General features: G+C 45.4%; 1 protein-coding gene across 3 annotated transcripts in view; it reads right to left on the reverse strand.

The window, feature by feature from the left end:
- Positions 1 to 17,535, reverse strand: part of LOC118386209 (immunoglobulin superfamily member 3) — a 145,149-nt gene that overhangs the window by 88,539 nt on the left and 39,075 nt on the right. For 2 of the 3 annotated variants that reach the window (XM_035773752.2, XM_035773751.2), the window contains exon 2: positions 8,426 to 8,803. In XM_035773752.2, the coding sequence (XP_035629645.2) occupies positions 8,426 to 8,803 (378 nt within the window). Of the gene's footprint in view, positions 1 to 8,425; positions 8,807 to 17,535 lie in introns of all 3 variants that reach the window. The other variant, XM_035773750.2, reaches the window with a different exon arrangement.

Genomic DNA, 17,535 nt, shown 5'->3' on the forward strand with positions numbered 1-17,535 from the left:
GCATGAGACGGAGTCTACAACCCACACAAGTGGCTCAGGTAGTGCAGCACATCCAGGAAGGCACATCAATGCGAGCTGTGGCAAGAAGGTTTGCTGTGTGTCAGCATAGTGTCCAGAGCATGGAGGCGCTACCAGGAGACAGGCCAGTACATCAGGAGATGTGGAGGAGGACAACAACCCAGCAGCAGGACCGCTACCTCTGCCTTTGTGCAAGGAGGAGCACTGCCAGAGCCCTGCAAAATGACCTCCAGCAGACCACAAATGTGCATGTGTCTGCTCAAATGGTCAGAAACAGAATCCATGAGGGTGGTATGAGGGCCCGACGTCCAAAGGTGGGGGTTGTGCTTACAGCCCAACACCGTGCAGGGCATTTGGCATTTGCCAGAGAACACCAAGATTGGCAAATTCGCCACTGGCGCCCTGTGCTCTTCACAGATGAAAGCAGGTTCACACTGAGCACATGTGACAGACGTGACAGAGTCTGGAGACGCCGTGGAGAACATTCTGCTGCCTGCAACATCCTCCAGCATGACCGGTTTGGCGGTGGGTCCGTCATGGTGTGGGGTGGCATTTCTTTGGGGGGCCGCACAGCCCTCCATGTGCTCGCCAGAGGTAGCCTGACTGCCATTAGGTACCGAGATGATGCTGGTGCGGTTGGCCCTGGGTTCCTCCTAATGCAAGACAATGCTAGACCTCATGTGGCTGGAGTGTGTCAGCAGTTTCTACAAGAGGAAGGCATTTATGCTATGGACTGACCCGCCCGTTCCCCAGACCTGAATCCAATTGAGCACATCTGGGACATCATGTCTCGCTCCATCCACCAACGCCACATTGCACCACAGACTGTCCAGGAGTTGGCGGATGCTTTAGTCCAGGTCTGGGAGGAGATCCCTCAGGAGACCATCCGCCACCTCATCAGGAGCATGCCCAGGCGTTGTAGGGAGGTCATACAGGCACGTGGAGGCCACACACACTACTGAGCCTCATTTTGACTTGTTTTAAGGACATTACATCAAAGTTGGATCAGCCTGTAGTGTGGTTTTCCACTTAAATTTTGAGTGTGACTCCAAATCCAGACCTCCATGGGTTGATTTTGTTGTCAGCACATTCAACTATGTAAAGAAAAAAGTATTTCATAAGAATATTTCATTCATTCAGATTTAGGATGTGTTATTTTAGTGTTCCCTTTATTTTTTTGAGCAGTGTGTGTGTGTGTATATATATATATATATATATACACATGACATTTGTAACGTCTTTATTGTTTTGAAACTTCTGTATGTGTAATGTGTACTGTTAATATACAAAAGTGAAATAAACAATAAAAATTCTTCCTCACTTGCTTTGGCAATGTTAACACGTTTCCCATGCCAATAAATCCCCTTGAATTTAATTGAATTGAGAGAAAGAGAAAGCGCTGATACACACAGCGAGAGATAATTAAGGAGTGTGATGAATTGAAGGAAGGACAGGGTATTGAGTGTCCGCATGCGTGCAGCTGCTGAGAGAGGTGGCTGGGGGTATGGAGGGAAGAGAGAGAGATTTAATTTTAATTTTACCTTTATTTAACCTGGCAAGTCAGTTAAGAACACATTCTTATTTTCAATGGCGGCCTGGGAACAGTGGGTTAACTGCCTGTTCAGGGGCTGAACGACAGACAGATTTGTACCTTGTCAGGTCGGGGGTTTGAACTCGCAACCTTCCGGTTACTAGTCCAACGCTCTAACCACTAGGCTACCCTGCCGCCCCAGGGTAGCCTAGAGAGCAGAGAAGACCCCTGAAACATGCCCCCGACTATGGGGAACTGGGTTAAGAGGTTAGAGACAGAGAGGGGCTCATATAAAGCAGTCCCTCAACACCTAGACATGCATACACAGTCTATAAATGCAGTATGCCACCAGCAACACCATTTTGCTGTGCTTTACGCCTGAGCCTTGCCCTACATTCAAAACAGAGCACATACTGTTGTAATGCCACCAATAGACTACATTTACTACAGGGACCTTTGTGCCCCGGCTCCACCAAACATCTCTTTCCATCAAGCTTTCCCTCAGAAATGAATGAAACTCTGATTAACTACCGATCTGTGTCTACTACACGAGACGAACAGAGTGACAAACTAAAAACTAGAATGGCACACCGACAACACTTGATCAACTCTCACAGTGCCATATGGTATGACTATTAACTAGGGCTGTCAAACCATTCAAATACTTTGTAGAGTTAACGGCATTAGTTAAATAGCTATTAATCGCAATTTTTGAATTTGCTCAAATTTGTCCCTAAAGAAAGATTTTTCCATTTAAAAAGCAGTGCATTGAGTTTCAGGTATACTTTAATTGGAAGGGACAGAAACACAAAATGACCTACATCAGAATGTTTTAATGGTAATTTCACCATAAACAACAAACATCACGGTAACATTAATTCTCCCAATGTTTCAGTAGGCCGCTCCCTCTTAACAATGTTCTTGAATAGTAAATAGTACCCACAAAACAACAGTCTCAATGTCAACAGTGAAGAGGCGACTCCAGGATGCTGTCCTTCTAGGCAGAGTTGCAAAGAAAAAGCCATATCTCAGACTGGCCAATACAAAGCAAAGATTAAGATGGGCAAAAGAACACAGACACTGGCCAGCATCCCAGAGTCGCCTCTTCACTGTTGAAACTGGTGTTCTGTGGGTACTATTTAATGAAGCTGCCAGTTGAGGACTTGTGAGGCGTCTGTTTCTCAAACTAGACACAAATGGACTTGTCCTCTTGCTCAGTTGTGCACCGGGGCCTCCCACTCCTCTTTCTATTCTGGTTAGAGACAGTTTGCGCTGTTCTGTGAAGGGAGTAGTACACAGCGTTATACGAGATCATCAGTTACTTGACAACTTCTCGCATGTAATAGCCATCAATTCTCAGAACAAGACTGACGAGTTTCAGAAACAAGTTCTTTGTTTCTGGCCATTTTAAGCCTGTAAATAAACCCACAAATGCTGATGCTCCAGAAACTCAACTAGTCTAAAGGCAGGTTTTATTGCTTATTTAATAAGCACAAAGGTTTTCAGCTGTGCTAAAATAACTGCAAAAGGGTTATCTATATACACACACACACACACACACACACACACACACACACACACACACACACATATATAGTTGAAGATTACATACACTTAGGTTGGAGTAATTAAAACTTGTTTTTCAATCACTCCACAAATTTCTGGTTAACAAACTATATTTTGGCAAGTGGGTAGGACATCTACTTTGTGCATGACAAGTGATTTTTCCAACAATTGTTTACAGACAGATTATTTCACTTATAATTCAATGTATCACAATTCCAGTGGGTCAGAAGTTTACATACACTAAGTTTACCTTTAAACAGCTGGGAAAAGATGTCATGGCGTTAGAAGCTTCTGATAGGTTAATTGACATCATTTGAGTCAATTGGAGGTGTACCTGTGGATGTATTTCAATGTCTACCATCAAACGCAGTGCCTCTTTGCTTGACATCATGGGAAAATCAAAAGAAATCAGCCAAGACCTCAGAAAAACAATTGTCTGGTTCATCCTTGGGAGCAATTTCCAAATACCTAAAGGTACCACGTTCAGCTGTACAAACAATAGTACGCAAGTATAAACACCATGTGACCACGCAGCCGTCAAACCGCTCAGGAAGGAGGTGCGTTCTGTCTCCTTGATTTGCGAAAAGTGCAAATCAATCCCAGAACAGCAGCAAAGGACCTTGTGAAGATGCTGGAGGAAATAGGTACAAAAGTATCTATATCCACAGTAAAACAAGTCCTATATCGACATAACCTGAATGGCCGCTCAGCAAAGAAGAAGCCACTGCTCCAGAACGGCCATAAAAAAGCCAGACTACGGTTTGCAACTGCACATGGGGATAAAGACCACACTTTTTGGAGAAATGTCCTCTGGTCTGATGAAACAAAAAATAGAACTGTTTGGCCATAATGACCATCGTTATATTTGGAGGAAAAAGGGGGAGGCTTGCAAGCCAAAGATCACCATCCCAACTGTGAAGAATGGGGGTGACAGCACCATGTTCACATAATAGATGGCATCATGAGGACGGAAAATGATGTGGATATATTGAAGCAACAGCAAGACAGTCAGGATGTTAAAGCTTGGTCGCAAATGGTTCTTCCGAATGGACAATGACTCCAAGCATACTTCCAAAGTAGTGGCAAAATGGCTTAAGGACAACAAAGTCAAGGTATTGGAGTGGCCATCACAAAGCTCTGATCTCAATCCTGTAGAAAAGTTGTGGGCAGAACTGAAAAAGCGTGTGCGAGCAAGGAGGCCTACAAACCTGACTCAGTTACACCAGCTCTGTCAGGAGGAATGGGCCAAAATTCACCCAACTTATTGTGGGAAGCTTGTGGAAGGCTACCCAAAACATTTGACCCAAGTTAAAGAATGTCAAAGCAATGCTACCAAATACTAATTGAATGCATGTAAACTTCTGACCGACCTGGAATGTGGTGAAAGGAAAAGCTGAAATAAATTCTCTCTACTATTATTCTGACATTTCACATTATTCAAATAAAGTGGCGATCCTAACTGACCTAAGGGGATTTTTTACTAGGATTAAATGTCAGGAATTGTGAAAACTGAGTTTTTAAATCTATTTGGCTAAGGTGTATGTAAACTTCTGACTTCAACACACACACACACACACACACACACATAACTGTAGCTGTGTTCTACGCTTAAAAGGGTCCATGCGGAAACACGTGGCTTAAGAAGTTCTGTGTGGTGAAGAAATGGAGGCACGATTAAAGGCGTCCAAAAAAGTGTACGCCGATAAACGTCGCCCTGCTAAACTCAGCAAAAAAAGAAACGTCCCGTTTCAGGACCCTGTCTTTCCAAGATAATTAGTAAAAATCAAAATAATGTCGCAGATATTCATTGTAAATGGTTTAAACACTGTTTCCTGTTCAATGAACCATAAACAATTAATGAACATGCACCTGTGGAAAAGTTGTTCTGAAAACTTCGGACACTAAAAGAGGCCTTTCTACTGACTCTGAAAAACACCAAAAGAAAGATGCCCAGGGTCCCTGCCCATCTGCGTGAACGTCCCTTAGGCATGCTGCAAGGAGGCATGAGGAATTGCAATGTCCGTACTGTGAGACGCCAAAGACAGTGATACAGGGAGACAGGACGGATAGCTGATCGTCCTCACAGTGGCAGACCACCTGTAACAACCCCTCCACAGGATCGGTACATCTGAACATCACACTTGAGGGACAGGTACAGGATGGCAACAACAACTGCCAGAGTTACACCAGGAACGTGCAATCCCTCCGTCAGTGCTCAGACTGTCCTCAATAGGCTGGACTGAGGGCTTGTAGGCCTGAGGGCTTGTAAGTCCTGTTGTAAGGCAGGTCCTCGCAAGACATAACCGGCAATGTCTCCTATGGGCACAAAACCCACCATCGCTGGACCAGACAGGACTGGCAAAAAGTGATCTTCACTGACGAGTCGTGGTTTTGTCTCACCAGGGGTGATGGTCGGATTCGCGTTTATCGTTGAAGGAATGAGTATTACACCGAGGCCTGTACTCTGGAGTGGGATCGATTTGAAGGTGGAGGGTCCGTCATGGCCTGGGGTGGTGTGTCACAGCATCATTGGACTGCAGGCAGTCTCAACTCTGTGTGTTACAGGGAAGACATCCTCCTCCCTCATGTGGTACCCTTCCTGCAGGCTCATCCTGACATGACCCTCTAGCATGACAATGCCACCAGACATACTGCTCGTTCTGTGCGTGATTTCCTGCAAAACAGGAATGTCAGTGTTCTGCTTTGGCCAGTAAAGAGCCTGGATCTCAATTCCATTGAGCCGGTCTGGGACCTGTTGGATCGGAGGGTGAGGGCTAGGGCCATTCCCCCCAGAAATGTCCAGGAACTTGCAGGTGTCTTGGTGGAAGAGTGGGGTAACATCTCACAGCAAGAACTGGCAAATCTGGTGCAGTCCATGAGGAGGAGATACACTGCAGTATTTAATGCAGCTGGTGGCCACACCAAATACTGACTGTTACTTTTGACCCCCCTTTGTTCAGGGACACATTATTCCATTTCTGTTCATCACATGTCTGTGGAACTTTTTCAGTTTATGTCTCAATTGTTGAATCTTGCTATGTTCATACAAATATTTACACATGTTAGGTTTGCTGAAAATAAACGCAATTGACAGTGAGAGGACGTCTGAGTTTATTAACATACTGTGGGTTAACATAGGTTACTCCCATGAGCACTTGGCGTGAACTTTGACCTCTCTCTCAGAGCAAGTTCACCAGCCTCAGAGATGAAGATATGACGGGAACCAGATTCTGACCTGGGAGTGGAATTCTCACCCATACCAGCTGTGCTTTGAATGTTGGGAATGTTCGAGTGGATTTCTATGTGTGTGTTTGTGTGTCACAGAGAAATTGATGCTGGTGACAGACAGACACGGGGGAAAGGAGGGGGGGTGGTGAGAGAAAGATGGGTCAGGGCAAGTCTTGCCCCAAGACAGGTGGCACACTGTGAGACACTGAACACTTCCTCCCGATCTCTGATCCAGTCACGTACATTCTCAATGACTAGGCTTATCCTCCCATATGACCCCATTGCCAAAGCAATAACTTCAGTGTACACCTTGGGTTAACTGCCCTGAGCAATGTACGTATCTACCCTCATCTACCCTGTATGTACGGATGTACCCTCATCTACCCTCATCTACCCTGTATATCCGGATCTACCCTGTATACCCGGATCTACGCTCATCTACCCTGTATATCCGGATCTACGCTCATCTACCCTGTATATCCGGATCTACGCTCATCTACCCTGTATATCCGGATCTACGCTCATCTACCCTGTATATCCGGATCTACCGTCATCTGCCCTCTATGCACGCATATCTGCCCTCTATGCACGCATATCTGCCCTCTATGCACGCATATCTACCCTCCATGCACGCATATCTACCCTCCATGCACGCATATCTACCCTCCATGCACGCATATCTACCCTCCATGCACGCATATCTACCCGCCATGCACGCATATCTACCCGCCATGCACGCATATCTGCCCTCTATGCACGCATATCTACCCTCCATGCACGCATATCTACCCTCCATGCACGCATATCTACCCTCCATGCACGCATATCTACCCTCCATGCACGCATATCTACCCTCCATGCACGCATATCTACCCTCCATGCACGCATATCTACCCTCCATGCACGCATATCTACCCTCCATGCACACATATCTACCCTCCATGCACACATATCTACCCTCCATGCACACATATCTACCCTCTATGCACACATATCTACCCTCTATGCACACATATCTACCCTCTATGCACACATATCTACCCTCTATGCACACATATCTACCCTCTATGCACACATATCTACCCTCTATGCACACATATCTACCCTCCATGCACACATATCTACCCTCCATGCACACATATCTACCCTCCATGCACACATATCTACCCTCCATGCACACATATCTACCCTCCATGCACACATATCTACCCTCCATGCACACATATCTACCCTCCATGCACACATATCTACCCTCTATGCACACATATCTACCCTCTATGCACACATATCTACCCTCTATGCACACATATCTACCCTCTATGCACACATATCTACCCTCTATGCACACATATCTACCCTCTATGCACACATATCTACCCTCTATGCACACATATCTACCCTCTATGCACACATATCTACCCTCTATGCACACATATCTACCCTCTATGCACACATATCTACCCTCTATGCACACATATCTACCCTCATCTACCCTCTATGTATGCATATTTACCCTAATCTACCCTGTATGTACGCATCTACCCTCATCTACCATGTATGTACGCACCTGCCCTCAAATGTACGCATCTACCCTCATCTACCCTGTATGTACGCACCTGCCCTCAAATGTACGCGTCTACCCTCATCTACCCTGTATGTACGCATCTACCCTCATCTACCCTCATCTACCCTGTATGTACGCATCTACCCTCATCTACCCTGTATGTATGCATCTACCCTCATCTACCCTGTATGTACGCATCTACCCTCATCTACCCTGTATGTACGCATCTACCCTCATCTACCCTGGTCCTGGGAGAGCCACAGGGTGTGCAGGCTTCTGTTCAACAATACAGTCTTCTAATCAAGACATTGATTAGTTGAATAAGATGTGTTGGTGCTTGGCTAGAACAAAAACATCCACGCCATGTCGCTTTCAAACACCAGGGTTGGAGACCACTGTATCATATGTAGACATCCTAACAGCTAGTGATTATGCCCCATGTAGGCCCAGTTTAAAAGTGGTACACTGTACAGAGAAAAGGGTGCCATTTGGTGTATTGTGTTGTAACATGGACTCACCGGTGAGGTTGGTGCGGGCGCTGTAGGAGCCGAGGTATTGTCCGTCTGTGTTGGGGGTGTAACACTCAAACAGCCCCTGGTCTCTGGCCTGGACCTTGGTGATGTGGAGCAGGGCTGAGTCCCTGGTCAGCCTCTCGACCCAGATCTCCTTACTGTTGACCCTCTGGGCGTACACCGCGTACGCATAGTTGGACTGGGCCGTGCTCACAATGCGGATCTCGCGGTCGGGCACCGAGGTCAGGTACATGGACCACTCAAAGTCCTGCTCCACGCCCTCCTTGTAGCCGGTCACGTTGCACCAGATGGTCACGTGACTGCCCTCCGTCCGTACCAGCGGTCCGCTCTGAACGGTCACTACCCTCTGTGCCACGCTCACACCTGCTGGGCGAGAGAGGGAGGGAGGAGGAGGGGGGAGAGAGAGGGAGGGAGGGAGGAGGGGGGAGAGAGAGAGAAAAGGGGAAAGAGGCAAAGAACATTGGTTACAAAACTGCTGTTAAAACATTTAGCATCCTGGGAGCTTTAGATCCAGCACTCTCCCAAGAGGAACCGAGTCAACATGACATGTCCACTCAGTGTCCTGAAGAAACAGCCCTGTAGTGTCACACACACACACTACAGAAAGAGAGACCGTGGGGAATTATGAAATATGAGGTCAGTGTCAGGCTGTTAAAATTCTGTGACCAGGAGCCATGAAACTGAGAGGTCATGCACATCACACACACACAGGACAGGGGTCATGCAAGGTTGTTATTTTAGTTCTTGGTGGAGGATATTCATGTCAATTGAAACACCTGTGGTCAGTTTCAGCTGAGGGAGATCACAGTACACACAGACTCTGTTAAAAAAAACAGACATTTGAAAGAAGAGCAGACAATACACAGCAGCACAGGCAAAAGCATGCAGGCACACACCAATCCCAAACAGAAGGAGACTAGACACTGCTTCCGGTCTACATGACCAACTGCAGAACACAGCTGTGTGTGTCTTTCACAGAGACCTCACAGAGAGGCTGTGTCTGTAGGCACAACAAAGTACGTTAATATTTCAACAGATTTAAACTTCCAACATCCTCTCTTCCTCGTTGATCACTCTCTCGCAGTAACTTTCTCTCCCATTCCCCATTTTTCCTTCACTGTTGACTGACTTTGACAAAATCAAATCAAATTTAATTTTTACCCCTGTATATAACCTCATATTGTTATTTTATTGTGTTACTTTTTATTATTTGTCACATGCGCCGAACAGGTGTAGGTAGACCTTACAGCGAAATGCTTACTTACAAGCCCTGAACCAACAATGCAGTTGAAGAAATAGTTAAGAAAATCTTTATTAAATAAAACACAATAAAATAACAATTACGAGGCTATATATAGGGGGTACCGGTACCGAGTCAATGTGCAGGGGGTACAGGTTCGTCGAGGTAATTTGGACATGTAGATAGGGCTAAAGTGACTATGTATAGATTATAAACAGCGAGAAGCAGCAGTGTAAAAACAAAGGGGGGTCAATGTAAATAGTCAGGGAGGCCATTTGATTAATTGATCAGCAGTCTTATGGCTTGGGTGTAGAAGCTGTTAAGAAGCCTTTTGGCGCTCCGATACCGCTTGCCGTGCGGTAGCAGAGAGAACAGTCTATGACTTGGGTGACTGGAGTCTTTAACAATTTTTTTAGGCCTTCCTCTGACACTGCCTAGTATATAGGTCCTGGATGACAGGAAGCTTGGCCCCAGTGATGTACTACCCTCTGTAGAGCCTTACGGTCGGATGCCGAGCAGTTACCATACCAGGCTGTGATGCTCTCGATGGTGCAGCTGTAGAACTTTGAGGATCTGGGGACCCATGCCAAATCTTTTCAGTCTCCTGAGGGGCAAAAGGTGTTGTCGTGCCCCCGTCAGGACTTGATTGGCATGTTTGGACCATGATAGTTTGTTGGTTTGTTGGCCTGTTCGCCCCATGATCAGCTCCTTTTGTCTTGCTCACATTGAGGGAGAGGTTGACACACACTGCCAGGTCTCTGACCTCCTCCCTATAAGCTGTCTCATAGCTGTCAGTGATCAGGTGTGTGTGTGTGTGTGTGTGTGTGTGTGTGTGTGTGTGTGTGTGTGTGTGTGTGTGTGTCTGCACATGCGTGCAGAAAATAATAAAAGTTAGTTAGTCTAGTTGTATATTTAGTTGAAAAATTAACAAATGCATCCAGACTGTGCTCAGCGAGTCAACAAAACGAGAGAAAATGCTGTGTGTGCGTGTGCTATAGTGTGAGAGTAAGATTGTGTTTTTCCTCATATTTCGATCCTTCTTGGTTTTGTTTTGTGGTCCTTTGTCTTTTTTTCCATTTTGAGGCACATTTTGCTCATGAGCTCATAAAAGCGTTACAAATCTCTGATTTGTTTTTTGGCTGCCTCAGTTAAAAGGGATTTCAATTCAATAAGAACAGTGTTTGAGAACAAAAAAATTATAAAAATGAATCACTCCAAGGCTTCACTTCTCCAATGGACCACAATAAGATAGAACTGGCCATGAACTCACAGGCAGGACAGTTAAACACACTAAAACGTCTCAGGGGGATAAAGAGAAGAGAGAGGCCTACAGGAAAATAGCAATCTTGCCAAAATACTGATGTTTTTATCTGCACTAAATGTGTGATATTTAATGTGTGGAATAACTCACTGGTTTGATATTGGGAGGTTGTTCTTGTCATCGTACTACATTTATCAGTTCCCTTCCTCACTCTTTCTGTGCTCTCTCTTCTACTCAATTTCTGTCCTCTCTCGTCCACTCTCTTTCTGTCCACTCTCTTTCTGTCCTCTCTCTTTCTGTCCTCTCTCGTCCACTCTCATTCTGTCCTCTCTCGTCCACTCTCATTCTGTCCTCTCTCGTCCACTCTCATTCTGTCCTCTCTCGTCCACTCTCATTCTGTCCTCTCTCGTCCACTCTCATTCTGTCCTCTCTCATCCACTCTCATTCTGTCCTCTCTCATCCACTCTCATTCTGTCCTCTCTCGTCCACTCTCATTCTGTCCTCTCTCGTCCACTCTCTTTCTGTCCTCTCTCGTCCACTCTCATTCTGTCCTCTCTCGTCCACTCTCATTCTGTCCTCTCTCGTCCACTCTCATTCTGTCCTCTCTCGTCCACTCTCATTCTGTCCTCTCTCGTCCACTCTCATTCTGTCCTCTCTCATCCACTCTCATTCTGTCCTCTCTCATCCACTCTCATTCTGTCCTCTCTCGTCCACTCTCATTCTGTCCTCTCTCGTCCACTCTCTGTGGTTATGTTGTCTTGTCAGTAAGAGAAGATATTAACATAATACCAGACCATTAGTAACCAGGGTGCCATTCAGTCTGACCACAGAGCTCAGAGTCATGGTGCTGTATTCCCTGATGCTCATGTTACTGCTGCCCTGGTCCAGTATTACTGCCAACAATACATTACTCACCACATGATTAGGCTGCTACTGCTCATATTGTATGAGCACTGAAACCATTATTCACCTCCCCCACCTCACTCTCAGTTTCTTTCTGTCAGGCTCTCTCTCCTCCCGCCTCTCTCTCATCACACTCTCCCTCTCCTCATACACCCAACCTCTCCCCCTCTACGCTTTCTCGCTCCCTCCAGTCTCTCTCCCGCTTCCCTTCCTCTCTCTTGGAGTAAATTCCTGTCTCTCCTCTGTGCCTCGCGGTTCTCTGCATCTTTTCAGGCAGGATTTAAGAGGCTCTGTGAGACTTCAAAGCAACACAGCACTCTGCAGGCTGTTTTGAGAGGCTGACAACTACATACCAACCCATCCAGACCTCTAACTGATCACTCTATCCCTACAAACTAATCCCTCTGTACCCTCCATCTGGCTGCCGCTTCACCTCTGTACCCTCCATCTGGCTGCCTCTTCACCTCTGTACCCTCCATCTGGCTGCCTCTTCACCTCTGTACCCTCCATCTGGCTGCCTCTTCACCTCTGTACCCTCCATCTGGCTGCCTCTTCACCTCTGTATCCTCCATCTGGCTGCCTCTTCACCTCTGTATCCTCCATCTGGCTGCCTCTTCACCTCTGTACCCTCCATCTGGCTGCCTCTTCACCTCTGTACCCTCCATCTGGCTGCCTCTTCACCTCTGTACCCTCCATCTGGCTGCCTCTTCACCTCTGTACCCTCCATCTGGCTGCCTCTTCACCTCTGTACCCTCCATCTGGCTGCCTCTGTCTTTATCACTCGATGCCCCTGGTACTGGTAGCGTTCATTTAAAGCCCTTTATAGCCCGTTCTCTACCACCAACAGCCCACTTTCAGTCTCTCACTGTAACACCGTCGCCACCTGGAAAGGCAGGCAGTCAATGTCACGCGGGTCATAGAGGAATGGACTTGGAAGCTTTTGGCATAAACAACAACTTATGCGCGCACACACACACACACAAAAGAGGAAGCTGTAAAGAGGATTATGCTAAGTGGAGGGGGGTAAACACTAATCCAATCATTTGTGGCTGGAAAACAGCATCATCTCACAGCACTGTACTGTTAGCACTCACACCGCCAGCTTACTCCAACCCTCACAGGATAATTACACACACCTGCTAAGGTGGGAGTTACACACAAACACACGGTACAGCTTATCATATTTGAAGCCATCCATCTTTTGTCATCCTGCTGGCATCAGTGGAGACATAAGACAGTCCTGTTACCTCTCCCTCCCTCCCTACCCTCTTCATTCCTCATTATACCCAGGATGCTAAGGGCTGAGCGCTGCACATGCCAACGCTGCCTGGCTGGTCCAATGCCCAGGTGGATCTATTTACAAACACACAGCTGGCTCCCCCATATGGGCCATACTACAGAGTAGAGGAGAGGACAATCCCAGTCCTGTCTCAACTCCTCCACCAAACACACTACTTTGAAGGGTAAGAAGTGTGGAGGTAAGGCAACTAAAGGCACTGAAAAGGGGATAGATTATGAATATAGTTTAAATAAATAAATAAATGTACTCAGCCTTACGGATGGGAATATAATATCTTTAATAGTATTCGATTACTTGAGTGAGTTCATTTTTTTGAGAAAGACAATTGCAGTACACCAAACATTTGGAACAACCTAAATTTGTCTTGGTATGGACTCTACAAGGTGTCGATAGCATGTTGATTCCAATACTTCCCACAGTTGTGACAAGTTGGCTGGATGTCCTTTGGGTGGTGGAACATTCATGATACACATGGGAAACTTTTGAGTGCGGAAAAACCCAGCAACGTTGCAGTTCTTGTCACAAACCGGTGCTACATGATGGAGGCACACTGAAACACATTGAGTATACTTCACTGTGTGTGTTTTCCCGTTCTAGACTCGGGTTAAATCTCTCCCTAAGGAATCCATTAACATCATGCCCCTTTATTATCACCCATTTCGACAGACAGACAATTCACATTTTCATATGAACGAAATGGACCCTGTTAGCCATCAATTCATTTCAGAGGACTGCAGATGTAAGGCCTATTTCTCTACATATTACATTAATATGGGCCTGGATTCATATTAATACTGCTCTTACATTACATCTATTTTAATTATAGATTGGATGGGATCCTTTCACCAGTGTTATTCTGTGAGAAGCTGTAATGTAGTAGAGGTCGACCGAATTATGATTTTTCAACGCCGATACCGATTATTGGAGGACCAAAAAAAATAAGATACTGATTCAAATCGCCCAATTTTTTTACTGTATTTTTAATAATGACAATTACAACAATACTGAATGAACACTTATTTTAACTTAATATAATACATCAATAAAATCAATTTACCCTCAAATAAATAATGAAACAACCAAGTGTTGGAGAAGAAAGTAAAAGTGCAATATGTGCCATGTAAAAAAGCTCATGTTTAAGTTCCTTGCTCAGAACATATGAACTGGTGGTTCCTTTTAACATGAGTCTTCAATATTCCCAGGTAAGAAGTTTTAGGTTGTAGTTATTATAGGAATTATAGGACTATTTCTCTCTAGACGATTTGTACTTCATATAGCTTTGACTATTTGGATGTTCTTATAGGCACTTTAGTATTGCCAGTGTAACAGTATAAGCTTCAGTCCCTCTTCTCGCTCCTACCTGGGCTCGAACCAGGAACACAGCGACAACAGCCACCCTCGAAGCAGCGTTACCCATCGCTCCACAAAAGCCGCGGTCCTTGCAGAGCAAGGGGAAGAACTACTCCAAGTCTCAGAGCGAGTGACGTCACCGATTGAATCACTATTAGCGCGCACCCCGCTAACTAGCTAGCCATTTCAAATCGGTTACACCAGCCTAATCTCGGGAGTTGATAGGCTTGAAGTCATAAACAGCGCAATGCTTGAAGCATTGTGAAGAGCTGCTGTCAAACGCACGAAAGTGCTGTTTGAATGAATGCTTACGAGCCTGCTGGTGCCTACCATCGCTCAGTCAGACTGCTCTATCAAATCATAGACTTAATTATAACATAATAACACACAGAAATACGAGCCTTAGGTCATTAGTATGGTAGAATCCGTAAACAATCACTTCGAAAACAAAACGTTTATTCTTTCAGTGAAATACAGAACCGTTCCGTATTTTATCTAACAGGTGGCATCCATAAGTCTAAATATTCCTGTTACTTTGCACAACCTTCAATGTTATGTCATAATTACGTAAAATTCTGGCAAATTAGTTCACAACGAGCCAGGCGGCCCAAACTGTTGCATATACCCTGACTCTGTGTGCAGTGAAACGCAAGAGAAGTGACACAATTTCACCTGGTTGATATTTCCTCATAACCTGAATTTCTTTTAGCTAAATATGCAGGTTTAAAAATATATACTTTATATATTGATTTTAAGAAAGGCATTGATGTTTATGGATAGGTACATTCGTGCAACAATTGTGCTTTTTTTTCGCAAATTCTTCTCTTTTGTTAAATCATCTCCCGTTTGGCGAAGTTGGCTGTCTTTGTTAGGAAGAAATAGTCTTCACACAGATCGCAACGAGCCAGGCGGCCCAAACTGCTGCCTATACCCCGACTCTGTTGCAAGAGAAGTGACACCATTTCCCTAGTTAAAAGAAATTCATGTTAGCAGGCAATATTAACTCATACGCAGGTTTAAAAATCTATACTTGTGTATTGATTTTAAGAAAGGCATTGATCTTTATGGTTAGGTACATTGGAGCAACGACAGTCCTTTTTCGCGAATGTGCACCGCATTGATTATATGCAACGCAGGACACACTAGATAAACTAGTAATATCATCAACCATCAACTAGTGATTATGATTGATTGTTTTTTATAAGATAAGTGAATGCTAGCTAGCAATTTAGCTTGGCTTCTTACTCCATTCGCGTAACAGGCAGGATCCTCATGGAGTGCAATGTAAAGCAGGTGGTTAGAGTGTTGGACTATTTAACCGTAAGGTTGCAAGATTGAATGGCCGAGCTGACAAGGTAAAAATCTGTCGTTCTACCCCTGAACAAGGCAGTTAACCCACCGTTCCTAGGCAGTCATTGAAAATAAAAATGTGTTCTTAACTGACTTGCCGAGTTAATTAAAGGTGTAAAAAAAATATTTTAAAAATGGTTCAAATTGGTGTCCAAAAATACCGATTTGCGATTGTTATGAAAACTTGAAATCTAATTAATCGGCCATTCCGATTAATCGGTCGACCTCTATAATGTAGACAGACCTCTCTCTCAGAGCCAGTATAACAGACAGCCAGACCTCTCTCTCAGAGCTACTATAACAGACAGACACACACTACATACAGTATGAGTCAGAGTAAGGGAGAGATCTCATCTTTAGCCTTTATAGGACTCTGAATTGAACTGGTCCTGTGTGGCTCAGTTGGCAGAGCAAGGCGCTTGCTATGCCAGGGCTGTGGGTTGAATTCCCACAGGGGACCAATATGAAACTGTATGCGCTCACTAATCTAAGTCACTTTAGACGCTACCGTCCCACCTGCCCATAAGAAGTTAAATGCATCCACGCATACTTTTTTTTTCATACCACTTTAACCCTCTCAAAATCCTATCCTAATTGACATCTCTAGTTATGGCAACACTGTACATGGGCATTCTGTGGGTTTATGAGGTCAAACAATCACAATGCAACAGACTCCATCTCTGCCCTCAGCCTTCCTCGGCCCAGTCAGTCGACAGTCAGTCAGTCAGTCGACAGTCAGTCAGTCAGTCGACAGTCAGTCAGTCAGTCGACAGTCAGTCAGTCAGTCGACAGTCAGTCAGTCAACAGTCGACAGTCAGTCAGTCAGTCGACAGTCAGTCAGTCGACAGTCAGTCAGTCAGTCGACAGTCAGTCAGTCAGTCAGTCAGTAGACAGTGGAGAGTCAGTCAGTCAGTAGACAGTCAGTAGACAGTCAGTAGACAGTCAGTAGACAGTCAGTAGACAGTCAGTAGACAGTCAGTAGACAGTTTGGGGCTGAGAGGGTGTTTTTACAGGCAGCTTCAAAGCACTCAAGGCACACAGCAGAGTAGTCCAGCAGCACAGCCTCTATGTAATTTACCCACCATCACACACCAGTTAAAAGACTGGCCGGCAGAGCACTGTGATGACTGACCACCAGCCCTTACCACTGACTAATAGAGAGGGAGGAGGGGAAAGAGGGAATAGACAGGAGAGAGGGAAAATGAGAAAGAAAGAGCGAAAGGAGATAAAATATAAAGGCAGAAAGAGAAATGGCTGGAAAGAGACTGAGGGGAAAAAGGCATGTGTGTTTCAACTCAGTAATTTCTGTCCCTTAAGCAATTCTCAGTACTTCCCTCCCCCTGCTTCTCGCAGGTCAAAATTAGCCCTGCAGCCACCAACAAGACCAGGCTGAGAGAGAGATAGACCAGACCATCATGTCTGCTATTACCTCATCTCAACATGAGGGCGCAGAGAGGGAAAGGGGGGGAGGGGGGCAGACGGGTATAGAGAGAGGGGGAGAAAGGCTCAGAAGGTGAGTTTTGCTAAGCAGTTGTGTAGTGGCTAAGTTCCAACCTCTGAGCAAGAACAGAGACCGCAGTGTACAAAGAACATCAAGCACTGCTCAGTCAGTCAGTCATACACTTGCAGAGGCAGGGCTGGCTCATTCTTACACTTTGGGGAGTCTCCTCTCATGTTAGTGCAGTGTCATG

The sequence above is a fragment of the Oncorhynchus keta genome, chromosome 7 (assembly GCF_023373465.1).
Source record: "Oncorhynchus keta strain PuntledgeMale-10-30-2019 chromosome 7, Oket_V2, whole genome shotgun sequence".
NCBI lineage: Eukaryota > Metazoa > Chordata > Actinopteri > Salmoniformes > Salmonidae > Oncorhynchus > Oncorhynchus keta.